General features: G+C 37.5%; 1 protein-coding gene across 1 annotated transcript; it reads right to left on the reverse strand.

Moving 5' to 3' along the window:
* Positions 1-292: 292 nt before the first annotated feature.
* Positions 293-27,476, reverse strand: EIF3E (eukaryotic translation initiation factor 3 subunit E). The gene is made up of 13 exons (XM_052787230.1): positions 27,315-27,476; positions 25,363-25,477; positions 22,193-22,310; positions 16,650-16,692; positions 16,076-16,180; positions 13,804-13,929; positions 12,190-12,314; positions 10,990-11,116; positions 8,820-8,921; positions 7,673-7,782; positions 1,978-2,080; positions 1,591-1,725; positions 293-459 (listed from the first exon to the last, which is right to left on the reverse strand). Exons 1-13 carry the CDS (start codon positions 27,402-27,404, stop codon positions 421-423), a joined length of 1,338 nt encoding a protein of 445 aa, XP_052643190.1. The 5' UTR covers positions 27,405-27,476; the 3' UTR covers positions 293-420.
* Positions 27,477-27,541: the final 65 nt, after the last annotated feature.

Raw genomic sequence — 27,541 nt, forward strand, 5'->3', positions numbered from 1 at the left:
AAAAGATTCTGGTTTGGCCAAATGTTCAGTGGGGAACCATTTGTTTGTACCATCCGCTTTTAGTTTTTGTGTGACATTTGCAGTAGATAATAAATAACTATAATTCCCCACTTCCAAATTCAGACAGCTCAGAGCAATAGCATCCTTCAGTACAAACAAATCTAACAGAATTGACATTTTAAATTTTGCAAACTGTGATCCAAAATGCTTCAGAACACCATGATGCTAAAAAGCCCCTATAAAACATAAAATTAAGTATCTAGCTATTTAAATTAGAGAGATGCACAGACTGTTAAAATTAGCCAATTTTATTCAAATAATGTTAGATGGAACACGTAATTACCTTTTCTCAAAAAAGTTACATATTTATGTGCTTTTTAGTCAAATGAAACCTGGTTTTTCCCACTTTGCAGAAGTGTTTCAGTAGAAGCCAGAGTCCTGAGTAGCCCAGTTAGGTGCCTAAAGAATAAAATAAATAAATAAGGATCAGTAGAAAAAAAATTACTGTATTCTGTTGGTTACTGAAATTTATGAGAAATGATTAAAAAAAATTGTAATACTGACATATGGCTAAGATAGTAGGAATAGTTAATTAGTGAAGGATACCCTTTAAGTCTAAAGCAAGTGTTGATATAGCAGAAATACATGCTGTAATTAAGTTGTACACCCTGAGTCCCCCAACCTAGCAGTTTCAAAAAGGAAAAGTTCTAGAAGATTCCAAAATAAATATAAAAATAATTTGGCAGCTACATTTTTTAAAGAAAATAGTATCACGTTAAGTTTCACATGACTTCCCTCTAATGGAATGAACTAATCCACCTCTGCTTGTCCAACTTTCATCAATACTTCAGCCAAGCAGTGAGGAAGCCCAATCAAATTTTTAATATTTTGTAAGTTCTTTTAATGTTTGGTTTTGTTGGTTTGGGGTTTTTTTTGTTTTGTTTTAAGTATGTATGGCCAGGTCCTTAGTGGACCTCAGATTCATCCACCTTACACTGTTCTTCTCCCTCATAAAGCTTCCCATATTGTAAAGCGGACAGAGCCAAAACCAGATGATCTTGCCAACCTCCTTATTTTCACTAGTTCTAATCAAACCTCTGGCTGACCTAATTACATTCTCTAGTGTTTCATGAAACAGGTTTAACAGTCAGGTTTTGCACAACTCCTTCATGTTCCTGTCTTAAGCATCGTTCATTCTTCTCTCAATACTATATATACATGTACAGATACTTTTCAAGTACAACCCACTTGAAAAAGGTAATATAACTACTTTTATAAATATCACCCTTCAAAACCAGCCCTTTTCAGGCATGAAGGAGACCATTTAAAGGAAGCAGAGAATCAAATGATCACAGAAACACACCTAGTTATGCAACAAAAAAAGGAATACCTACTGAGAAGAGAGGCAAGATGAAAACAAGAATCACTGTCTAAAGCTCACTATAAGAAAATAAACCTTTTCAATTTAATATGCAGTGCCAGAACAAGAAGTAGGTACATCTGATGAATCAAGGAACAGGTTAAGAAGTATACTTAACTATATCGCACAAAAAGATAGCGGGAATTCAGGAAAATGTAACTTATACCAACCTCAGATCTACCGCTCTGATTCAATTTCTTCTCAATGTTCATAGCCAACATTTGACTACGAAAAGACAGGCTTTTGGTCTTTTCAATCACTTGTTGATAAGGTGAGACTGCATTGTTGCCCATGACTACATGGCCCTAAAGCACAGGAAAGATACAGCAAATTTAACACTCAGAACACACATACCTTTAATTTAACGCTCTGCTTTCAGAGCTTTCACAAATCATCTTACACACACAATCAAAAAAGAGTAAGTGAAGTCCACGACACTTCACGGGCAAAGAAAAAAAAAAACCAGCAGAAATTAGAATTCACTGTTCCTGAATAAGGCAAAAGAAATTTAATGAAAAATGCAACAAATTCACTTGGATCGATCTATACACTCTTACCAGCTTTGAATCCAGTTTGGCATCTAATCGTGCATTTCGAATTAGATTGACAATCCATCTTTCCGCTTCTTCAGGAGTCATATTTAGTTTATCTGCCAACATACTAAAAAGATAACAGACTTAATCAAAAGGTGAAATAGAACACCCCTGATGTTGGTAAACATGACTAGGGACTATGCAATACAAGTTAAATCAACACAAAATTTGACACAGCCCAAGACTTGTATTCAATAAATACCACATATCTGGGAAGCATACCTTCATTTGACTGAAATGACATTAAAGCTTACATAAATGCACTCCTGCACATCTCCCACCCCCACTGCTTTACACTGGCACATTGTGAATAAGGAATTCATGTTCGGAAAGTATATACTTAGTCCTTCTGAACTACATCACCTTACACTTAAATCTTGACCTGCACGATTTTTATATATTCCTATTAAACCTTGCCTACATGAACATTCTTTGGAAAACTGTCAATTAAGTAATCTCAACACAACATAAAGCAGCAATGATAATTATAAAGAGAATAACTGAATTGCTTTTATTCTTATTTAAATCCAGCCAGCAGTCATAAAAGTTTAGACTAATTAGTCCAGCAAAGTGTCTCTCAGTAGCTCATTTAGCAATAAACTTCACCCTGAAGTTTCAGAACAGCCATGCAATAGAGTTTGGTATAGACGATGTAACAGATACGCTATGGTCAAATTTCTTGCAGTTTCAAGGAGGGATGGTGGGGGAGGACAGAGAAAGGAAAATTCTTAATGAAACAGGCACTCTTGTCCAGGAATAATTCCTTCTGACGGTGTTTCCTGTGGCTTTCCAGCCAACTCCTTTAGCTTCCTGCTGGCAGTTGGCTCATACAGGATATTTGTAACTCTCAGTCTTCCATCAGCTTTCAGACTAAGGTAACAAACATGAGGTAAGGGCTACACACATGACCAGAAAGCCAGCTGGCTACGCTGAGTTGCACAAGAGGTCAATTTCCCACTATTTTACAGGACCTTGCTTAAACATATTTTTCTCCACCTGAAAGAGCGATTTCCCTCTTGACGATTATTAGTGTCCAGCAAGTAATTTATAATATGTCAATTATTACCTCATCTATCTAGCTAGACTATCTATATAGTCTTCTTTACAGTCTTCTCTCCTATATGTTCTTGATCTCTCACCCTTCTCCCCACTATAAAAGTAAATTTGATTTTTTTGTCACAGACAAACATGAAGTGAGGTGAATAGAAAAAAAAACCCAAAGTAACTTAAGATACTGGACTTACACTGAACTCACTGGAGTGAAAGGACACAACAAACAAGCAACAAAGCATCTAGAGTTTGGCAAAGCAAGGGCAAGTAAATTCCAACCACAGTAGCTACTGTTCCACTAGAACTGTTAATCTGTGGTTGAATTAGCAATTGTAGAGAGTTAAGGCAGACAAATTAAGAGAATAGACATCAGGGATGTGAATTTCTGTGGAATTATCAGTTACCTAGGCAGAGTAAGACAGATATTTCAATAGGAAGAAGCTACAAATTGCTTTATTACCTTCTGAATCAGTGATGTTAAGTACCTGACTTGAAACTAAAGAAATTTCAAACTGAAAGAACACATGCTGGGGTGCACATGTGTTAGAGGAATTCTTGTATTTCTCTTTTAAAAGCATCAATAGTATTCAGATAAAATAACAACTCCTCCAGATGACCACAAGAATGGCTACTGCCACTACACTGGGGATTAAGCAACCTACTTTTGGGATTAAAGCATGGAACCTCTATCCTTGGAGATAGTCAAGAATCAACTAGACAAGGCCTTGGAGGCATAATGGAACATTGCAGTGGGTCCTGCTCAGAGTTTTAATTGGGTGCACAGGATTGAACCAGATGACTTCCAGAGGTCCTTTCCAACCTACAGCACCTTTTTGGTTAACCTAAAGTCCCTGTGTATTGGAGGGGAAGAGGGCACAGACTTCTAGAGAGTCATTCCAAGCCAGAAAACTGCTGGTGCTTTATATAACCTAGCAGATAATTCTTTTTCCTATTATGTCTAAATTTTACTAGGTCAGCATCTTCAGAGGTGGGCTTTTTTAAAATTAAAACATGTTATATGAACAGACACATAGCATATATGCAGCTACATGACAGAAATAGCACACCTCTGTACAGGTATTTTTTTCCTGCACATGCATTTGAAGAACTTACAAATCGTAGAATGAAAATGACAGGATAAAAAGGGATATAAAAACCTATCTTATCTCAACTTGTAGCTTTGAGATTTACATGGATTTAAAATTTTAATATAAAATAAGTGAAGTTATCAATTAACAACTATATTCCACTAAAATAAAGATACCTGTATTAAAAACCTAAAACTTTACCATATTTTGACACAAAAGATGACTTTATTTCAGCACTTGTGCCAACAGGGTTCCATTTTAGGGTCTCCTTGCAAACTACACAAAGAGCCAGCACCACCCAAAGTGCCTGGATGTATATAACTCGGAGGAGGTACTTGCCTGGTAAAGTAACACACATGGCCAAAAAAGCATCTTCCACCCTTCCAGAGCAAACGCACTGAAGATCTATCCTGATTACAATTATGTAACAAACAACACTATTCTCCTATTGCACTGTTAAAATAGGTATCTAATACTCTCTAGTGATGCAAGCTACAGCTTAGCCCCCATACATGTTTAACAGTTCTAGTAACCATGACACATTCAGATTTACAAATACATATTAACACCATTAATACTAAAGAACGGAAGCAAGAAAAGTTGTATTTTAGATTACCATTGTTTATAAAGACCCCTACTATAATCCAATAAATATCAGTGAATTATAATGAAATAATTTTATTTATATTTAAGGAATACTGTCTAGCATTTCAAGTTACAGGTGATTTCAAAGGGTAGTTTCCCAACAGCATTTTCAAAAATAGTTCTTTAGATTATTTCTGTCCCTCTGTTTTATAAGGGGATTCACTTATTTGGGTCATGATTTAAGTTTTCCTTTGCTTAAAAGGCAAGTTTACTGAATTCCACACATCTTCATATATAAACAAGCCTATCTTGTACTATGCACCAAAGAAAAATATATAGAAAAGAAGAATGAAGCATATTCAGCTCTTCAATTAAATACAGGCATATCAAACTAACCAAAACACATTCTGAATTAATTTCATCTACTACTCCCTATTAAACATAATATTTCAAACAGTAAACTAACTGCAGGATGATTTGAGATGTATAAATTTTAAATTACAACTGATAAAGCAACTATGTCCTTTGGAAAAATGTCATCTGCCTAACAGAAGTAGTTAAAAAAACATTAAAATGAGCCATCTATTTTCCATTTGACATAAGGAATAGCAGATTTCCCACTAATTGTTTTCAAATTTGTTCTGAATAGTTAAACAGTACTGATCAAGCACTGTGGTACAACCAACTAGTTTTCAACTCCAGGAATAGCAGTGGAAATCATTTGTGAACAAAGAAATACAAGAACTATGCCTCAGTCAAACTTTTAATTAAAAGCATTTTGACTGGCTAATTTCTTCAAAACCAAGTCTGAAATGCACTAAGAAATACTTATGCACCCCACTTAGTAAGCCCAAATCTAATGATTATTACAGCTTGTGCGGAAATTTAAGGCTTACGTCCATCATTTAAAACACGACCTACTGAAAAGAATCTCATTACTGATGATTGATTCCATGTGCAATTACCTGAGGTGATACATGGTAGGAATATCCATGTTAATCTGAAATATTTCTCAACTCAGTTTATCACTTGCCTCGGAACACACCATAATGCTTATAAAATTGCCACTGCTACCTATATTTATGAATTACTTACACATAACAAGGAGAGCCCACTACAGTATTTTCTACCATAGAAGTTGGAATACCACATACAGCACAAAAAACACGAACTGTAAAATAAGTAATAAACACTAAATAAATGTCAACCACTTACCATAGACCTTGATTTGTTAAGTAAAGCTTTCTATTTTTGCTGTAATGAATCACTGGTATGTTACCCACAGTTTATCAGTATCTTTTGACTGAGAGACTTGAAGCATCTGGACTCTCTGCACATTGATTGGAGCCAGATCAGAGAAGCAGACTTCTCAGAATGGCATCTAGTCTTTAGTTAAAAAAGCTTAAACATCTAGTTTCATTGAAAACTTGTGCTTGAATACGTGCAGTATTCACAGTACTAAAAATCATTTATAGGAAATAGACACTATGGGGTTTCATATTCCCCAGAAACCTATCCCTAGGAGAACTTCACTTACATTTTTTCTTCTAAATACTTATTCAAAATCCCTAAATGTGCAGTACCCTGCTTAAAGTGATTTTAGACAAAGTATTAGCCTCCTTTTAAAAAAAAAATGAATGTAAGTATGGAAGTTTTGTTCACAACATCTAGTTCAGTTTACTACTATGACTATGCTTAAAACACCACAGCTGATTAAAATGCTCAGATTCACCATTTGCCTTTTACATCAAACTCACTATTTTAAGCTGATACAAAGGATAAAGAATATCATTTTCCAATTGCATTGAAGACAAGTGTGTCACAGAGTGAAGAGAGATTAAAAGTAATAAGAATCTGTCCTTTCTCCAACTAGACCTATCCATGAAAAAAGTAATCCTTTCAATAAGCTTGCAAAACTCTTAAGACAATTTTCTCTCAAGTCCTTTTCTTTTGAAATCAAGCACCGTTAAATCGCTTCCTCAGAGGACCAGACACACACATATGCTCTGGATGCAAGCTGGTAAAAAGACTCTGTTGAACTTGATCGATGTAACAGCTTTGGTTTCTGCTGTCTCAAGGATCTCTGCACTGCTCTCTACCATTGAGATTTTTATAGCATTCAGAGTTTTTCACTCCACTTTTTTTCATTTTTAATTTAAGGGATGTGGAAATATGAGGAATGGGGGCAAAGGCCAAATGGAAAGGGATCTCAAGCACGCATAACATCTTCCTGCTTAGTTTCTACAATAGAGGCATCAGAGCTGATCCATTTGAAAAGCCTGCTTTTACAAAACTAATTTAAGTAAACGACAGACATCCTTGCTAATAAGAACATCATGTTCTTACAGCCAGATCACTCCCTTTGTGCCACAAGGAATAAGATCTATTGTTTCTATTTAATTAATGAAAAAATACAGTTCTAAATTTTCAGAGAACATCCCTGTAAGACAGACATGGGTATCTATATTTACCAAATATAAATAAATTTAAGCAATTGCTGTATTTGCAATTCCTATTTACTTAAAATTACCACTCTATATCAATATATGTGGAATTGTGCTCCAAATTAAGAAACCTGGGCTTAGGTGACACTGGGTATGTAAGTTCTCATTAAATCCTATAGAGATCTAACTTGACACCATTAGAAAATTTTAGCTTGAAAGCACTGTTTGGTTGGGGGGGGGGCTATGGGTGGTAAAGAGAGGTTGTTTTAAAGTTAACCACAAGAATTCACTTTCAAAATATGAATTTTGTAATTTAAGTATATCCCATTAGAGCTTATATAAAACTAGAATGACAACTATCCAATTGAATTTTAGTTAATGATTTTCATTTCATCTGATTATTGAATATTTTACTCCTAAAGTTTACGCTGTTTGTCACACTGTCATCTGTGACTGATTTTTCTGAACTGCAGTATTAAGAAGTTATCTTACCCAATGCTGATACATTGATGGATGCGACAAAAAGTCTCAAATATAAAGAGACGGGCATTCTCAATGAAGTCCTCAAGGCATGCCACTAAGAAGAAATCATTCACGAGCACCTGCAAGCGTAAGGAGAAAGTGAACACTGAGAACAAACACAGAAGTAGTAATTTACTGACAGACACTGTCAAATAAGCAAGATCAGTGAACAACCCATCTAAAAACAGTTCTTGATGTGCTCCAAGATGTGGCGAAGCAGCTACAGATTTAGCACAATTTTTCACCATTCTGCAGCTTGCCAGATTAAAATCGCATGCTAACATGATTGCTGAGGTCAGACTCAGGAAGAGAACAAGGTCTACTGCTGTCATAATTCTACTAAGGATCCCTCCAACGCACAAAATTTAACTCCCCTCTCATACTGTAGGATTCTTCTCTCACTGTGCAATTTTATCAGCATTCTCCTTACCATGCAAACCAGTTTACTTAGTGCAAGTGTGCCTACAAAGTTCAGATTACAGGACCACCAGCCCTATGCAGTGAAGATTATTTTAAGCTTTCTGATTTACCCAATTAGGTGACTAACACTAATGAAAGGAAAGCCAAACCAGAGACTGTAAGAATTGGTACTAGTGTTCAGCTATTAGAAATACTAACTTTTACACTTGTTAACCCAAGTCTTAGGTATCTTTAACTGTTCATAGCAGATTAACTAAGATTTTTCAAAGAATATGTATTTAATATCCTAATGTTATTTCACATTACTTTTCACCATTACAGTTTCAGGATGCAGTATCTTTCACAACAAGAGGCAGATCCAAGCTCTTCTTCAAGCACTTTTCAAACACTAATGGAAAAGCTGAAGCTCAGCCAAACGCATGATTCCTACTCACTTGTTCTAGAACTGCTTAAATATAATTTTAAAGCTATATCCTTACCGGTAAGTCCTGTTTAAGTGTTACAAAATGAGTTGTCAAAAAGAAAAAAAAAAAAACCAAAACGCACACAAAACCCCCACACACCTGTGAATTAAAGCTCATCAGAAAACATTGGCAATGGAATCAAAATACCACTTCAAACAAATTAGCTGGCCATTGTTAATTTTAGACATCTTTACTTAAAGAAAGAAAAGTCTTATAAATCTAGTAAACCTTACTGTTTCACACTCTCTCAGCTTCTTCTGTGCACCATCGAAATCGAAATTAACATACAAGCATTCCACAAACTCTGTGATAGGGTCCCTGTATGTGTAGGACTCCTGTCAAAAATATTAGGAGCAATATTAGAAATCAAGGCCACAGGATCACTTGAGCATTCCTTATATTCTTCAAACAAAATTTAATACTGGAAACAAGTCCATACACCATCTTAAATAAAATTTAAATTCCTCCTATAAAAGCTGAATAAATGCATTCACACCCCTCCCGCCCCCCAATAGTATGGTTAAACAACCAGAAATGCAGTTTTACCTTCAGCATTTAGTGCTGCAGTCTTTGGGTTAGATGTCAGAGACTAAAGCTGGTTCTATATCAAACCTCCAAATTTCTTAAAATTTGATAAAACAGATATTCTTCCTAAATTCTGATTTCAAAGACTAGTCCAACACCAAATCCTTCATGCTTCAAATTGAACAATCATTCAATCTACACTGACAACATAGCTAACACAAATAATGTTACTTTCTCGATATAAAATGCTTGAATTTATTTTGGCATTACAGGAATTACTCAACTTTAACTACAAGGCAGGAACAACACTAGATCTGTATACTTCTCTGTAAATTAAGACGTAACCAAACATCATCTGCTACGTCTCTAATGCACATTTTAAAACATCTTAACTCAGTATCTGTCAATATTTGCTTTAGCACACAAAAAAAATCAACAGATTAAGGGAATTACTAAGAGATTTTTTTTTTTTCTGGATCAAATTTATTTTTCCTTCCCCAAAGAACTATATTTACAGTCTCATTATTTATGTTTAAAATTCAGTTCTATAGGTAAAAGGTTTGGGTTTTTTTGGTTGTTTGCTTTTTTAACATCAGAATTGTACTTGTTAACCACATAATTAACATTCACTATGTGAAACAGCCTTGGATCGATCACCTTTTAAATTTAATAGAGGTGAACAACAAACTGAAGTATTAGCAATCTCTAATTGCTAGTAGAGCAATCAGCCTACCATACGACATCTGACAAATCACTTCATTCAATGCTCTACTTTTCCTATGTAGACAAGTCACTAGTTATCCTGTCTGAACCACTTTCAAATCTACAAAACCTCTACCACTTCATGATTTAATTTCATGAACCATACAGAGTAGAAGAGTACTAAGAAATAAATCTCTTATCAGATATTTGAAAACCAAAGCCAGATTTGGTATTTTCAAAAGGAACATCCTAGTGATCTTTTTTGTATTCATACCAATTGTACGAGATAAAACAAAAGCAAAAAAAGTTGTAAAATATTACTTCAAATATTAGAAGCTCGTATTACATCAGAAGTTCAATACTAAAATCAGGTTTTAGCTTAAGATAAAAGACAAGTCTTAACACTTCAACTAGTTTATAGCTTATGCTACTTCTTTTGTGAACACCAATGCTTAAAACCAGATTAAGATATCCTTAAAATTTGATCTTTGCATTGATTGTGCTTTGCCTACGTAGTTACATCAGTGCTTGAAGTGGATATAATAGATTGCTAGCCTGTAATAACTGCACTGTCACATATATATATCAGTTTATTATTCACAATACATTATTATCATGAAGTGTCTGAATGCTTGTATACAAGTTGCATGCTGATTTCAGATAAAGATCTTTGCCATAACCCCCTTGATTGTTACCAAGCACAATTCTTCTATTGCTCTTGTCCATGTCTACACCCTCATATAACTGTGACAATAGAAACATTTTTCAAGAAAATACACATGAACACAAAACACACACAGTTCAGTGGTTTTGAAATGCAAACAAGATCCCTTTTTCATACAATTCCTTGTAGGAATGGCTGGAAAGGAAGAATCGGATCCAAAGCCATTTCACATATCTTCCTGAATCTTCTGCATTTAATTATACAGAAAGAAAAGCAAAACTGAGTGCATATTCTATTTTACTTATTGCTTGTTGACATGAAAGGAAGAAAAAAATTCTGTCCTCCCACTGACTGACAAGCATTTTACTTCACAGTGAAAAATTAGTTCTGTGTGAGAAAGTGAGCACCAAAATAGGTAAGCAGATGGCCTAAACCAGACATATTATTAGAAGAAAGTTATTATAAAGCCTCAGTAAAAAAGGACAGAAAATATCAGACATTTCAGTCCTTACCTGCTGAATAACCTTGACTAGATCTTTCAGCACTTGTCTACGTTTTCGAACATCCTTATTTGTTATGACTGCAGTAGTCAAATATCTGAGGATATGTGGGCACATTGTCTGAATTGCATTGAGATACCTACAAAGAAAAAATACAGATAAAGCTCAGATAATGCATTTCTGCATCAAAACAGTATTCATGATAAACAGCTTATGCATCTTTTATGCAATACAATACTAGGGCTTTTGACTGACCATTTATTCAAATACAGAAGAATAATTTATTTTTGTTAACATTGTGATCTTCTTTTTGGGACGGGGGGGAAGGGAGGGAAGCAAGAAGAGAAGGCAGAAGTGCACTTGGGAGATAAGAAAAGGGGCTAGCACTGCAAAAGAACAGTCCATATGCTAAGTTCAGGTCAACATTGGCCTAAGCTGTCAGCTATGCTGATTTCACAAGGTGGGTATGCATGGGCACACAGAACCACAGAAAGTCCTTTTTCACATTATCATCTGAGCCTGCAACTTTCCTGTTCAACTGTCCAATAAATTAGCCCATATTTACAAGTGAGAAGTATAAATTAAAATTAAAAACCAAATCAACATACACACTATGAAACAAAGAGGAGGCAAAAAAGCCCACTACAAATTACCAGTCTACTGGGATAATCATGCAAAAAATTCCAACTGCTTTTCTTTAGTACTATTCTCCTATTCTAATACATTACCTCCAAGTAGAGGTACTAGGAGGAGAGCAAAACTTATAACTAAATTCTTAGTGTTAAGCTGTTTGAGACTTCTAAATCTACATAGAAGAAGTCAGTCCTCTCACAAATGGCTGTAGTGATTCAATTTTTGTTTTTATTCTCTGATTTTCCTCAAGAACCCTTCCCTACAGCCCTAAAAGATGTGGTAGGAGTTGGTAATCTAGCAAAATCAGTTATGCCATCCCCCCAAGCACCAGAAAAAAAGATCCAGTTCTTCTTACTTCACCACCACTTCTCCTTGAAGGGGAAGTTTAACCATGAAGAAAAGCCGATTATACACAAAAATTCAAAAAAAGGCTTGGAAAAAAATATTTAAAGTGTTAATATCATTAGAACTTCTGAAACAGCTTCAGGCTTTGGCCTGAAAAAGGCTCAACAAGTTTGCACAGTCATCATCTGCCTTCATGTTGATTTAAAGACCCAAATGTAGCACAACACAACTTACTGTGGTTGATAGAGAAAAAGGTCAATGATATTGTCTCTCCCTTTAGGATGATTAAAAAACACAAACAAAGACCAGTGGATGAGCCATGTTCTTTGCTGAAGAGACTGCAGCGGAGAGCTGACAGACTAAAAGAAAACATAACATTGGTTTAAGTCAAATAAAACACAGAAAGTTTGCATGAACACTAATGCATGGAAACATGTAATTGTTCAAAAATTTGTGATTTTCCACTGGCTCCTTTTAGCTGTTATCACTTTCAGGCTGAGCTTGACCTCCAGCTTTTTGACCTGTCATCTGTTAAAGATAAATCTGGTGAAAGTTATAACCAAGATAAATTTTCCAATATTATATTCCAAATGGTTTGCCAAAATTTGTATTCTGTTATGGCAAGAGCATAGATTTTAGTTCTCCAAAGGCCACCATACTAACCTAAGTTATTACTTTCCTTTTTAATCCTGAATTTTGTTTCTTATATTCCCTCTTCAGATGTGATTTGAGGAACTACTACTTGGCTTCTCTAGCTTTTCCGTTTTTCTTCCTCTCTAAAGCCTCACAAGAGCTTTTTTGCCATACACTCTCAGACAATGATGAAAAAACATAATTACTTTCAGCCAAGAAATAAGAATGCAAGTATCTTCATTTAAACCAGCTGATAACACACAAATAAGGATTCAGCTCTAAGTATCTGTATTAGCTCCAAATTTCAGCACCACTCCAAACAGACTGCAAAGCAACATGTTGAGAATGAACCAACATAGCAAGTAATAACCCCTCCTAAGAGCATGACAACTAACCACTATGATTCTATCCCCCAAAAATCTTTGAGTCTAATGAATAAGTCAAATTTAATAGTATCCTATAACCATATAGGCTCATAAAGATGAGAAAATCAGAGAAAAAAATTTGTTAGCATTAGTCACCTGCCACATAGATATTTTTCTGGAGGAAAAATACTGAACACCAAACACATTTTCAAGATTCTGGTTCAGCAGAGTAAAACCCTCACATTTCAGAAATGGCCACTGAAGCCCCATGAGCAGAGAGGAAGACTGAGATGTCTTTAATCCCTTCAGTTGTTCTGAATTAGCACTGCAGCCCCACTCTTTCCCTTCATGTTCTTGGTGCTCATCTGAATTCAGGAGCCAGTGTGGAAGCCGAATTGGCTAAAAACTATTTCCAAAAACAAGCTGTCTTGCATTTTCTGTCAAAAGTGTTATTGTCATGTCAGAAGAGTATAGTTTAGTTGCATGCATTTTATTCTTTACAGAAAATGAATAGTACAACTACCTGAAATTTAAGCAGCAAACAATTTCACACTATGACACATTGCCCTCAAACTCATCTTTGAGACTAGTTTGGTTTTTTGTTTATTGGAAATACCTTAAGAATTCTCAACTACATCTTCAAATGTTGTAAGAGGAGCAAGTAATTTGAAAAAAGAAGCCTCACTATTTCTTCATGAGCACCCTTTGACTCTCCCACTATTATTACAAAAGTATCTAGTGAAAAGGTGGTAAACTGCTCCTAAACAAGGCTGCAAGTGATTCATAATAAAACTTGAGTACTAACACCTCTAACCTCTCACCTTACTAACATGACCAAGATTTTACTTACATTATTGTCTATTGTCTCCTTTAGTCTTGTGAGGTCTTCCATGGCTGCATCCCAATTCTGCATCAGAATTTCAGATGCCAGTTTTCCCCACAGAGAACTCAAAGCATTTCTGTCTGTTGCTGGAACCTATTTTCAACAACAGCAACAAAGTCATACTCTTAGTATCTTTTTTTAAATTTACTTTAAAAAAAATAAGAAAAATATTTTCTGGCAGTATTTTTAATTTACAAGATACCAAATTTGCATGGTACTCTTTCCAAATTAAGAACTTCTCAAAAAAAGCAATTTAGGTACAGAAGAAAAAACAGTAACACTTCTGAAGTAGAAACTAGGAAATCCTGTCAAAGTAAGACAAAGCTCCATGCTGCTGCTGTTTAAATTAAGAAAAAAAGAAAAGGCTGAGCACCAGACAACACTAGTTCCAAATGGGTTTTTTGGTTGGTTTTTTTGGTGGGTTTTTTTTTGTTGTTGTTTTTTTTTTTTTAAACACACCATATACAAATGCTTCTAAACTACTAAAACAAGGTTATTACAAAGCAGGTTCCTCAAGAACTCATGACAGTAGGTAACCACCTTAAAAACCTAGTACTCAAAGTTCTTTCTGTTAATGCTGTGCCAAAAAGCATACTTCTTGCAGAAATGTCCAGTAAAACTGCAACTTCACAGTAGTGAATCTATTTCCTGGAAGGGTAGTCCTAAGGTCAAGCTGTGTTAGTTTTATACAGGAATGAATTACACTAGGTCATTCACAGTGTCAAATTCTGTTTTCAGATCAGTTACAATAGCTCTTTCATAGGTTATGTTTCATCACACAGAACTTTAAACAAATCTTCTCCTATCAGAATTAGTAACAAAAGTCCTATACCAAGCACAAAACCAGTACTTCACTTTCTGAAATTAGTTATTTGACATATAAGAACATAATGCTAAGCCCAGAATTAAAGCACAAAGAATTAAGGACAGCTGCTCACAAACCTACATAAGTAACTTCTATTTCCCTTTTTAGCACATGGAATGAACCTATAACACTGAAAGTCATACAGAAGAACTCAGGTTTATTTAGACTAAGAATTCACCTCATTCCTACTTTAAACCCTATTCTGATTAAAGATATATTTCCCAATTTTGCTTCTTTAATTATAGTCAATTACAGGAATTATTGTATTTACTCTAGCAGTATTTCAGAAAGTTTAGGGTATTTTTAGATTGGACTAGAAATTACACAGCAAGAAACAAACCTCAACATATGAACCACTACATATTTTCAGCAATCACTCCAAGTATCTGTGAGGTACACAGTTTAGAAATCATTACCTTCCAGGCAACCAAGGTACCAATTTAGCAGATACTTTTATTTGAGGAAGTTCACACACACTGTGCTGGTTCCAAATCACATAATTACAGTTAGCTATTCACAGTAACTGCCTTTAGATACTGCAGCTTTTCCAGCTACAGTATCTGGATTTTCAAGCAGTTACCTTAAGTTTTCATTTGTTAGTAAAATGGCACATTCACTGACCACCAACAATAAATTTACTGTGTCTCACAAGACACTAAATCTTCATTCTCAAAAAATTTATTCCCACCAGTAACAAATGATATGAATTACAACAACATGAAAAGAGTTGCTTCAGAAACTATGGATCTGGTTCTACAATTCTCATTTAAGCTGTTTACATTTCCTAGGCAGATGACATACTCTTAAATACATCACAAAATTCAAAAGACAACAGATGAGAGAGTGTTCAGGTAACAAGCTGGCAGTTCACCATTCCCACCAATTACATTCAGTCCACCAATTACATTCAGTCCACCAATTACATTCAGTCCACCTGGAAGCTTTTCACTACTGTTGATAACATTTGTGCACAAAAACAAGTATTCATTTTGGTTTGGGCTGGTTTTTGGGGTGGGGTTTTTTTTTGGGGGGGGGGGGGGGGAGAGAGGTTGTGGTTTTTAAATATTTTTTCCAGGATGCATTTACAGTGAGGAAAGAAGTAGTATTCTGTAATTAAATATTACCACAAGACCTATAAATTTGAAGGACAGTTCTGAATTCAGCATGACAATAACAGAATTGCTGGACAATAGTCAGTGATGATTATTAACAGTTATCTTCAACTTTTCTTTGGTGCACAGTAATTGCCTCAAAAAAGGTCAAAAGTATTATATTTTAAGAATTAATACAGACAACTTACTGGTCTAAGTATTTCATTGAAAAAAACCCAAACCACAAAACAAAACCCCAAGCCAACAAAACATCCCAACTTACCAGAACCCTAAAGAAGTAGAGATATTCTGCAGCTCCCGAGTAATTGCCACATTCATACTGGAATTTTGCATACCTGTAGAGTGTATCTAGGTACTCCTGCCTAAACTGAAAAGGAATGCAAAAAAACAAACAACCCACTTTTCTTCACTAGGAAAAATGCTGTTACAAGCCAATTTTAATAGTAAAGTAACATTTGAAGCCTTTAGGTTCTTTCAAAGACACTGTACACGAGACAGACAATAGAAAACTATTATACTCTTAATCCACATCACTGAATTAAAGATAATACCAATACTGGAAAAAAGATGAAATTCTATACTACAAAGTAAAGCACATGTTAGAAGGATGCAGCTAACATTAAGCTCCAGCTTTAGTTTTTGTTTGTATAAAAATTAAAAGTTCAAAGGCATTCAAATAAAATACGTCAGCATTAGGAATTCTGTCTATTAGATACATTGACATGAGACAGGCCAAAATGCTAGCCCGTAACTGCTCAGAGCTGTTGGCTGTGGGGGAGGTTGGATGGAGATACTTAGAACTGAATTCAATCAGATATAAGAATTAAAACACTTACACCATGCTTCTCAGCTAAATAGTCAAACAGCATCCGACCGTCCCTATAATAAAAAGATAAAAACTGCTGGTTTTACAAAACAAACTGATTGCAACCATGCAACACACTACACAACACAATCTTTAGCTGTTAAAACACCCAGAGTACAAATTTACCATTATACTCTTCCACTTGTTGTGGAAAAGCAACTGCAGAAATAGTGAGCCAACTATTCCTGAAGTGTCATGAAGAAGTTTAAAAAAATCTTTTAAGAATGCCACATGCAGTAATAACTAGAGTTAAGAAAGGGTGGGAGGTGGTTTAAATTTGATGGCATCCTTAGCTTTCAGTATGAAAGTTAAATTCTGACTTAGAGCTCTTCCCATTCTCATGTTCTAATTCCACAGCAGTTACTCTAGTCGAGCAGTCTGAATTTAACAGGAGAAGGCAGGGGCGTGGGCGGGGGGAAGAAAAAATCCAAAACCTGAAGTAAAATAGAATTAGAAAAGAAACTTATCCCACTGTTAGCACTGGGACACAGGGGTTAGCAAGAATACCTCTACCACAGCAAATACCTGCAGAATACACAACTATGAACAATAATGATACTTAGTAAGTTCTAAACATCTAATTCACACACCATCACATTTCTGAAGGTTTTCTTTTTTTATTCAGCATGGATAATAAAAGCACAAGCAATACTATCTAGATCAAAGGAAAGTTCAAGCCCCCAGTAGGCAAGCACAAAATTATCTACCACCAGTAAGTCTCACATTAATGACCACAGGACTTTAGACACCTGTGGTATTTTTAAACAATAGTTAACTTAGTGAATAATTTTTTATCCAGCATCTGCAATGGGTCCTGATCAGCTCTTAAGAGTGAAATTTTAGCACACCAGCTTTTCAATGCAATAAGAATTCCATTCAAACTCTGCTGCAATCATCTGGCAACAAGAACCACAGCTGAAGTCATATACATAGTTGAATTCATATTCACAAATGAAAGAAAAGTATTTTCAATTTGGCACTTCAATTGTATGGACTGCCCTTCTACAGCACAGAAAAAAATTAATGACATTTTTTCTATTCTCCAGCTCCCCACCCTCCTGGGCATGCTTCTACACCTGTAGCTACCCTCCATCTCTTCTGTGCATGCACACTTAATCTATGGGACCAGATCAAATAAATCTATGGGACCAGATGGGATCCATCCAAGAGTACTGAGGGAACTGGCAGAGGTGCTTGCCAAGCCACTCTCCATCATCTATCAGCAGTCCTGGTCAACAGGGGAGGTCCCAGAGGACTGGAGGCTTGCCAATGTGATACCCATTTACAAGAAGGGTCAGAGAGAGGATCCGGGGAACTACAGGCCTGTCAGCCTGACCTCGGTACCGGGGAAGATTATGGAACAGTTTGTCTTGAGAGCACTCACATGGCAAGTCCAGGACAAGCAGGGTATCAGGCCCAGTCAGCATGGGTTTATGAAAGGCAGGTCCTGCTTGACCAACCTGATCTCCTTCTATGACCAGGTGACCCACCTAGTGGATGAGGGAAAGGCTGTCGATGTTGTCTACCTGGACTTCAGCAAGGCCTTTGACACTGTCTCTCATGGCATACTCCTTGAGAAGCTGGCAGCTCATGGCCTGGACAAGTGTACTCTTTGCTGGGTGAAAAACTGGCTGGATGGACAAGCCCAGAGGGTTGTGGTGAATGGGGTTAAATCCGGTTGGCAGCGGGTCACAAGTGGTGTTCCCCAGGGCTCGGTGTTGGGCCCCGTTCTGTTTAATATCTTCATCAATGATTTGGACAAGGGGATCGAGTGCACCCTCAGCAAGTTTGCAGACGACACCAAGATGGGAGGCAGGGTCGATCTGTTTGAGGGTAGGAAGGCTCTACAGAGAGATCTGGACAGGCTGGATCAATGGGCTGAGGTCAATCAAGTGGCCAATCAAGTTCAACAAGGCCAAGTGCCAGGTCCTGCACTTGGGTCACAACAACCCCATGCAGTGTTACAGGCTTAGGGAAGAGTGGCTGGAAAGCTGCCTGGCAGAGAAAGACCTGGGGCTGCTGGATGACAACTGGCTGAATATGAGCCAGCAGTGTGCCCAGGTGCCCAAGAAGGCCAACAGCATCCTGGCCTGTATCAGAAACAGTGAGGCCAGCAGGAGCAGGGAGGTCATTGTTCCCCTGTACTCAGCACTGGTGAGGCTGCACCTCAAGTACTGTGTTCAGTTTTGGGCCCCTCACTACAGGAAAGACATAGAGTTGCTGGAGCATGTCCAGAGAAGGGCAACCAAGTTGGTGAGGGGCCTGGAGCACAAGTCTTATGAGGAGCGGCTGAGGGAACTGGGGCTGTTTAGTCTCAAGAAGAGGAGGCTGAGGGGAGACATTATAGCTCTCTACAACTACCTGAAAAGGGGTTGTAGTGAGGTGGGTGTTGGTCTCCTGTCAGGTGGCTGGTGATAGGACAAGAGGAAATGGCCTCAAGCTGGGGCAAGGGAGATTTAGGTTGGATATTAGGAAAAATTTCTTTACTGAGAGGGTTGTCAGACATTGGAATAGGCTGCCCAGGGAAGTGGTTGAGTCACCATCCCTGCAGGTATTCAAAAAGCAGGTAGACAAGGTACTCCAGAACATGGTTTAGTGGGCATGGATGATGGTTGGACTCGATCTTGAAGGTCTTTTCCAACCTAAATGATTCTATGATTCTATGTGGTAAAGATGACTTGGACAATTCATGGAACTATCATGTCCAATAAAACATGTACCCAGGATCTAACTGAAGAGAGGACCAAGGTACAAACTCCTCTTGAGACAAAGATACAGTAAAAGCATATGCAGGGGAAAACTTCCCCATTTACTCTGAAATGAACTTACTGCAAAGCTGTGAGTTTAATTAGAACTTATGCTGTAAGATTCCACAGGGAAATGGCACATTGCCAAGGTAGCCAAGAATGACAGTCCCCAGTAATACTTGTGGAAGCAATTAAATAGTCTCATGGGTTTCTTCCAGTGGAACATACTTCAAGGATGAGGAATACTGACTATTCCTCTATAATTTTAAAGTCAATGTCCTCCAACAGCTGCATAGAAAAAAGGAAGCGAAATGTTTTGGCTTATTCTTGAAAGAACTTCCACTTGCAAAGTCTCCTTTACACATCATCTTCTACCATCTCCCAGACTTTGATGTTCCAAACAGCACTGTCATGGATCATAAGCCATAATCTAAAGCCCTGATAATACACAGCTCTGAACTTGATACAAATTCCAAATCACCAGCAGAAATTCACAAAAGCCAAAGAATCAAAAGTTGCTTTCTACTATCTAAAGCATGCTACTCAGGTCTAGACAGACTGACACCTTCCAGCCTGATTCTTCCCATTACTGTATAACGCCAACAATCTGGATTAGAACTTCTGTCAAGTCAGTAACCAAACCCAGTATTTCTGAGCTGCGAAGTTTTCAGACATTTTAAAAGCACAAACAATGTACCAGTTCTGAAACAAAACTCACTGCATATGAGTAGGGTTAATATTTTACAGCACTAGGCAAGTTATATTCCATGCAGTTTTTGATTGTATCTCTTGCTTTCAAACAGGGTGTTTCTGGTTTGGAACAAGTTCTACTGACCAGCTGCTGTAGATCAAAGGTCATGTAACAGAACGCATTTCCCAAGAAATGCTAGTACTTAGAATTGCAACGAGGTAATTTTTTTCTAGGGCAAATATTATAAAAACTGGCTAAAGGCAAAGAAAGAACTGAACAAGATCTCTACATATGAATCAGAAGTTCAATGAGATTTGAATAGAGTTGTGATAGTATCAGGCAGTCTTTTCTGTAAAGTTAAGATAGTCCCAGTTAACTTCAAGGCAGTTAACTAACGGCAATTGGGCCTTTCACTTTCAAAGCTATACTTCCAAAAGCTGTCAAGAGGCTCCTGGCTTTGCATAACCGCTCAAGTCATAAGCATATGTAAACTCCTTTTCTTAATATAATTATGTGACATAAATATCCATGCTGACATCAAATACAAAGGTGACTTACTTATCCCGGCAACGCTTTTTACAGCAGAAGCGTAAGTACATTCTGGTGATATTAGAACAGAAAATAGAAGCTGTTTCTGAAGTGATGGAAAGCTAAACAGATTTCATGATTTCTACTGACATCTTGTTTCATGCATGCATTGAGACCCAATGCATTGCATCTCACCACTTCCACACTGACCAACTTCTAAACTAGACTAAAACAAATTCTGAAAACAATGTGCACAGTGGAGGAAGCACAGGCCAAATGGGTTGATTAGGTTTCTCAGCAAGTTGGGTGAAGAGGGGAAAAGGATAAAAGGATGATAATCTGCACTTGAAACAAGGAGTAAATTCTAATGAAGTTACCTCCCCTTCAAGGACCTACTTTCTTCAGGGGAGTTAGTCCCAAACAGAGGTATACCTCATCAAGAATATTTCCGCAGACTAGAAAAAAGGGTTTGTGCATTCAGTGTTTTTCTAAGAAAATTCCAGAAGCAATGTTACAGTCTTCCATATCAGTAGATGCATAAAGCTTGCCAACAATGAATCAAAGTAAAAGCCTCACCTTCAAATTCAAGTTGAGACATAGGTGCTCTATCTGATGTGGTATGCCCTATTTGAAGTCTTAGAGCAGGTACAGCTTAAGAAGGGATCTAATTAAATTTTCCAGAGTTCGGTAGACACATTTACAACAGTAGTAGCAATGCTTTGTATGTAAAGGCAACAAGCAGTAACTTACACTAAACAAATACCTATGCACCTCTCTGTTGAAGTTGCAGTTACTTCCTCAATGACTACAGTCGAACCCTTTCCTACAGGGCCAAATTCAGGCCTGATCACCAGAAAACTGTCACAGACCTTAGATATAACATGCAGACAAACTCATTCTACTTTAATTACTCCTGTGAGCAAAGTGAGAAGAAATTGGGTATGTCTTAAAAAGATAATTACAAGCACTATCTTACACCAACAAGTTCACCAGTTCGGGGGGTGGGAGAGGGTAAAGGGGGAAAGGACAGAACTCCTGAAATAAATATGTGCTATGAGGCTGAAAGGATGCTTATCCACCAGCCCTCTCAGAATAAGGAAGATAGCACTCCATAATCCTCTGTGGAAGGTAGAAAAGGGAGAGAGGGCAGACAGTCTAGAGAACAGAATCTGAATTGTTTCAGCCCACACTTCCTCTCAAAAAACCCCAAAACAACCCCCCTCAAAAAAAAAACAACAAAAAAAAGCCCCCTAACCCCCTCAAAATCAATCTCAGCTGTGATTTGACTGCACTGAATAACAACTGTCATTTGTCCTGAGTTGATTCATCAACATTAAGAACAACAGAGATGCCTTATGCACAGCAGGTAAAAGCATTGAAAAGAGTAAATTGTGTCCAGCAATTTCAATTACCTGACCACAAGCACTACATAAGCATTGGCTGGAAATAAAAATGTCTGTCTTTGCAGTTGCTACACAGAGAGCGCTCCTATAATCAACACCTAAGAGTTACCAACAAGCTATCCTGAGAAATTACATTAGAAATTACCTAGTGGACTGCATTTGCCTTGTAGTCTCTGGATCCTCAAACATCTTGACAATAGGTTCAGTTTCAGCTTGAAGTTGCTTCAGCTGTGCAACAACAGTTGTTCTCTTCTCACGCAAAGCTAAACACACAAACAAAAATATTTTAATGCAATACCTTAAGTTTTTACAGAAACCAACCTGTAATTACATGATGCTGACAGCACATTTGACCATGTCTTCTCAATTCCTACCTCGCTTGTCCTCTCAGTCAAGTCAAAAAAACAGAGGTATCTAACAATAACTGTTAATTAATTAATTGTTAATGAATACTTAATAAAAAGCTAACATTTGGTTCTTTCCTCCTGTGTGGAGTTCTAATCAAGCCACTAAAGAGCAGGTACAGCTGGAGCAATCTGTATTAGACCAGGTATCTTTAGGCTTCCACTAAGGGAGAAACAACCTTTTCAGTAAGTTCCCTTATTCCAAATAAACTTGGAAAAAAAGTAAACAGTGCTATGATACCAATAAGATTAATTTTCCTCTGACTGACCAGGTTCTGAAAGCACATTTTTACAATACTTAACTGAAAATTGACAGGAAGAACTTAAAGTAGGTCAATGTGCAAAATTATGGTCTGAAATACTATGCATGTTAAAACTTTTATGAAAAATAGTTAGAAAATAGAACTAACAGCTTTAGGGTGATTATTTTACACAGATCCAAACTTCCTCACCAAGTGCTACCAGTGCAATAAAATGAACACTTAAGTAAAATTCAGAAAAAGCCTATATGCTTAAAAAAAAAATAAAAAAAGCCAGCAGTACTCTGTGACTGGCTACATGAGCCAGAAACACATGGCATCAGAGACACCAAGACCAAACCCCAGGAGAAAAGAATGTGCACTAAGCCATGAAAGTGAGCCACACACCAGGGCACGCAATGCCACAGTGAACCTAATAGACATTTCTTTCGTGATTTGACTACATATATATTTGTAAAGGAGGTCCAAAGTGGATAACACAGTGGTGACCCAGCCTAAATCTAAGAATGACTTGCCTGATAGGAAATGTTCCAATAAGGAGACATTATCTCCAACTTCAGATGAATCTTGATATTATTAAAAAGGGGAAACAGATGAAAGAAAAACCATTCAGTTGACTTAGTAAGAGTATGAAAATGTTTTCCTGTGACATCTCCTGGCTGTGTAATTTTAAGCTGATCTCATGGAAGACAAGACAAAAGCAACTATAAATTGTGCAGAAACATTTCTAAGTATAACAGTGTAACTGACCTTAGCTTTGAGTATGTAAAACAGTGAGGTCTTAACCAAAAATCTGTAAAATTCTAATGAAAACAGCAATTCCATAAATAAGAATAACCTGTCTGTACATACATTCTGGTAAGTGCTGATGCATGAAGATGACACGTACCAGAAATATCTTGGAGTAAGTTAAGACCTTTTCACAGAAAGCGTACAAACAAGCACCCTGAACAACTGATTCTGCATGTATTACCTCTGCTTAAGTTAATTTTATACTGTTGAATAAAAGCCACAGATCAAACAACAGTCAGTCATCATATAAAAAAAATCCTTTCAAACTGATGATGTAGAATCTTGAGAGATGTTTCAAAAAAGTATAAGAAAAAAATTCTAAGCGTGGAAATTGTTGGACTACACGAAGGCAGAGCTTTCCCAGTGACCAAATTCATTGAACTTACTTGCAGCTATGACCTTATAAAATTATACACTTAGCAACCTGCTTAAATAAGTGGCTGTAATCAGAATATTAAAAATTAGACTAGTTACTTCGTGAAAGTGTGCTAGGATTGCTATTTCTCATGCTGTTCACTACTTTTGCATTTTACTACTTATTTACTACTGACACAATAATATTCTTCTAGAACAGTTTAGAAAGGCTGGAACAAGGAAAGAAAGTGGAAAACCTATTCAGCTTTGAGAATTTTACAGCCCTGAGATGGTCTGACTTTTTTAATCAGTAGAACTAATAAGTAAGCTAAAGGTGAAGCTATCATTACAACTGTTTCTTAAAGAAAGCTACAGAAGTGAAAAGCTCTGGTTCTCATCATTTATTATCAGTCCCACAGGGGTGCATCATTGCATATAGACCCATAAACAACATCTAATGCTAGCATAGCAAAGATTTGGTCAAAACATTGACTCTAACATCCATAAGTCTATCAGTTCTCTTCATGTATTTCCAAAGAGGCTAACTGCCAACTCTGCTATTGAAAGAGCAAGACCCAGAGGCAGAACAACAGTTGGATCTTGTACCTGACTATGCAAAAGCATGAGTCTCTTCCTCCTAAGCTGCAGGCAAGACAGAGTGTAGTCCCACTAATTTAGAAAAAGGTGAAGAATTCCACAAGTGAAAAAAAGATGGAAAAATAGGAAGAAAGTGTAAATTCAAAGACTAGGGTCAGGAAGGAAAAACACCAAACAAAAAAACAACCCAGAAAAAAGAAACAACAGTATGAAAAACAAAGCAAAACAAAAAACCCCATGAAGGATAGAAATTAGAGAAAGCAAGATACTCTAATTTTCTCCCCCTCCCCAAACACTCCTCGGGAAGATAAAAATTTAAGAAGTAAACTCGAAAGTTTCCAAAATCATGAAGACAGGAAGAGATTAAATTTCATATTCATTATAATCAATATTAATTATAATTGATTTTTTTCTAGAGAAACAGCACTTAATATGTTGACAGAAGTGAGGAAAACATGCATTTTCAAAAACATCTGTATCTCCTCAAAGTCTAAAAATCGGCCACAGACAGATTAATGGAATTACTTACAATGGAAATCTAGCCTTAATATACTGGATGCTTTAAAGAAAAAGTTTAGCATCCCCAAATTGCTGCGCAATAGTGTTTAATTTGACAGATGAAAATAAGTGCATCTCTTTTAGGCTAGAGCTTATAGTGCTTGAAATGACCAAATCAGCATTTAAATACTTCAGGCATCAGTCAAAGACTAAGTTCCTGATACACTAACAAACCCAAACTTCCCAGGATTAGGGGATTCTATTTGTTTCAGTATTGCACATCCTTTCGTTAGGGCCAAAGTTAAACAGTATTCTAGTTTTTGAGTGCAACAAGCAAATTACCACTAGCTATTTATTATTTTAGATAGAAAGGTTGTAAAACAAATTTTACTTCTAAATGAGCAGCTTACCATGTGGAATTTCATCAGAATAAAGATTTTTGTACACATCCATAGCAAAATCCACCATGTTGGTATCACTAAGGAGATCCAGTTTTCCTTGGAGTAGCTCTTTTTCATTGTATATCTGAAACAGGAATTAACAACAGATTTCTTTGAATACTATTAAATAGTTTCCAATTCACATTATGTAGTTACCTTTATGGCAGTTTATTTATGGATTTTTGTCCACTTAATTTTAAACATCAGATCTCACAGCTCTGTCATTTGGAGTGCTTACTATACAGCCTCTCTACATTTCTGGTCTTGACAAGATACGGGCAACTTCCTGCTATTTATGAATGCAGGAACTTCAAAGACTAATTAAAAGACAAGTAACATTTTAGATTACTATTCCTATTAAAGGAATAGTAATTCCTATTACAATTCACAGGGAAAAAATCCAACATGAAACATCTCTGAAAACTATATATATTTAACAAAAATAATAAAATCTTGGTCAGATTTTTCTTTCAAAGTAGTGAATAATTTCCACAAAAATACCTTGCCAAATAGTGCACACTAGTCAAATAATTTAAGGTGGTTCTCAGAAGAGATACTCAAGATCAAACTTACAATTTAATCGTATCACAGATTAATCTAAAATATGTTGTTAGGTCTATAGCATAAGAGCAAATTAGTTTAGCTTGTGTGATTGGATGGTGTTCTTTTAAACTTGTCAAATTTTTAAAGTTTCTACCCCATAACATAGCCACGAGTTGTAAACTGCTGTCAGGTTTTCAAGATGTAGGTGGGGGCCTAAACTAGAGTACACCTCAAAAATACATTTGCATGAAGGCTATAATACAATTCACACCACAGTCAGGGACATCTCAGATACAGAACCTGCAAAAGTTTAATTTGGGTCTGAACATTGTGTTGTTCAAGATTAACATGACAAAAATACCTCTGTTTAATTAACTTGAGCTGATTTACAAATGCCAAAATACTAAAAGTACCCCCAAGATGACAGACATCTAGCAAAGTCCATACACTAGACATGAAAACTGGTTAGGTCAAGTTGTCTCAATGTATGCATGCTTAATTGGTTCATTTTTGAAGCCTAAAATAATATCTATTTTAAATTCAAAGCCTATGTAATTTTCCACATCTTGTTTCCATTTTAAAGTGGATCAGATGAGTGCTTCAGATAGTTTAGACTGATGAGTTTCGTCTAAAGTATCTCCAGCATTACTAGGTTCTTTGTAGTAACATAATTAAAAATATATATAAAAAGACCAACAAGGGACAGCACCGGAAGGAACTTACACTTGGTTTAAACACAAATTCGTGATGACAGCGGTTTAAGATTAAAGTTGATTAGCAACACTATCTACACTGATGGAACCCCACACACCGCCCTGCAACTCTAGGGCTGAGGGGCAACACAAGTGGGAGCGCCGGCCACCGAGGCGGCACAGGGACTAACGAGGGCTGGCTCGCGCTGGGGGAACGTAGGCAGAAAACCAACCGCGGCTGCGAGGGAGAGCTGTTGCTTTTCCCTCCCCCGAATAAGGGGAAAGGAAAAGAAACAAACCACGCCAAATCCCAGAAAGGGGAAAGAGGAGCTCCCCTCTGCCTCGCAGGCGAGCAGCCCGGGGAGCTGCGCTGCGGCGGAGCGGCTGCCCCAGGCCTCCTCTCGGCCCATGGCCCCGCTCTCCCTCCCAAGGAAAACCCGCACGCCTCTTCCTCACCCTCTCCCCACGCGGCGCAGCAGCCCCGAGCTCCTCCCTCAGGAAGCGAGCTCCGCGTCGCCCCGCGGGCCGGGCGCAGGCCGCGCAGCGCCCGAGGAAGGGGACGGCGACGGCGGCGGCCGCAACGCGCCCAGGCCCAGGAGAGGCAGCGGCTGCTGGTGGTACCGCCTGCCACCTTTCCGCTCCCCCAACCGCGGGGCCGCCTCTCCCGCCCCTGGGACAGCCACGTACCTCCTTGACGGAGAGGAACTCCAGCAGCGGGAAGACCAAATGCCGGTCCAAGAAGTGCGCGATCTTGGTGGTCAGGTCGTACTCCGCCATCTTGGCGACGGAAAAGAAAAGAGAGGGGCGGGGCCCGGCGGCGCGTGGAGGGGGAGGGCAAGCGGCGGGCGGCCGCCGCTCTTATGGGCTGTGCGCCTGCGCGGCGCATGCGCGGCCCCACGAGCCCCGGCCAGAGC

This window comes from Harpia harpyja, chromosome 5, assembly GCF_026419915.1.
Source record: "Harpia harpyja isolate bHarHar1 chromosome 5, bHarHar1 primary haplotype, whole genome shotgun sequence".
Lineage (NCBI taxonomy): Eukaryota > Metazoa > Chordata > Aves > Accipitriformes > Accipitridae > Harpia > Harpia harpyja.

What these genes read in the sequence shown, in the direction of transcription:
- EIF3E (XM_052787230.1), bottom strand. Translation starts at nt 27,404, where the DNA reads ATGGCGGAGTACGACCTGACCACCAAGATCGCGCACTTCTTGGACCGG. An exon ending in AGTTCCTCTCCGTCAAGGAG is followed by an intron (nt 25,478 to 27,314) that starts GTACGTGGCTGT and finishes TTCCTGTTTCAG; the next exon opens with ATATACAATGAAAAAGAGCT. An exon ending in TAGTCAAGGTTATTCAGCAG is followed by an intron (nt 8,922 to 10,989) that starts GTAAGGACTGAA and finishes TATTTTTGACAG; the next exon opens with GAGTCCTACACATACAGGGA.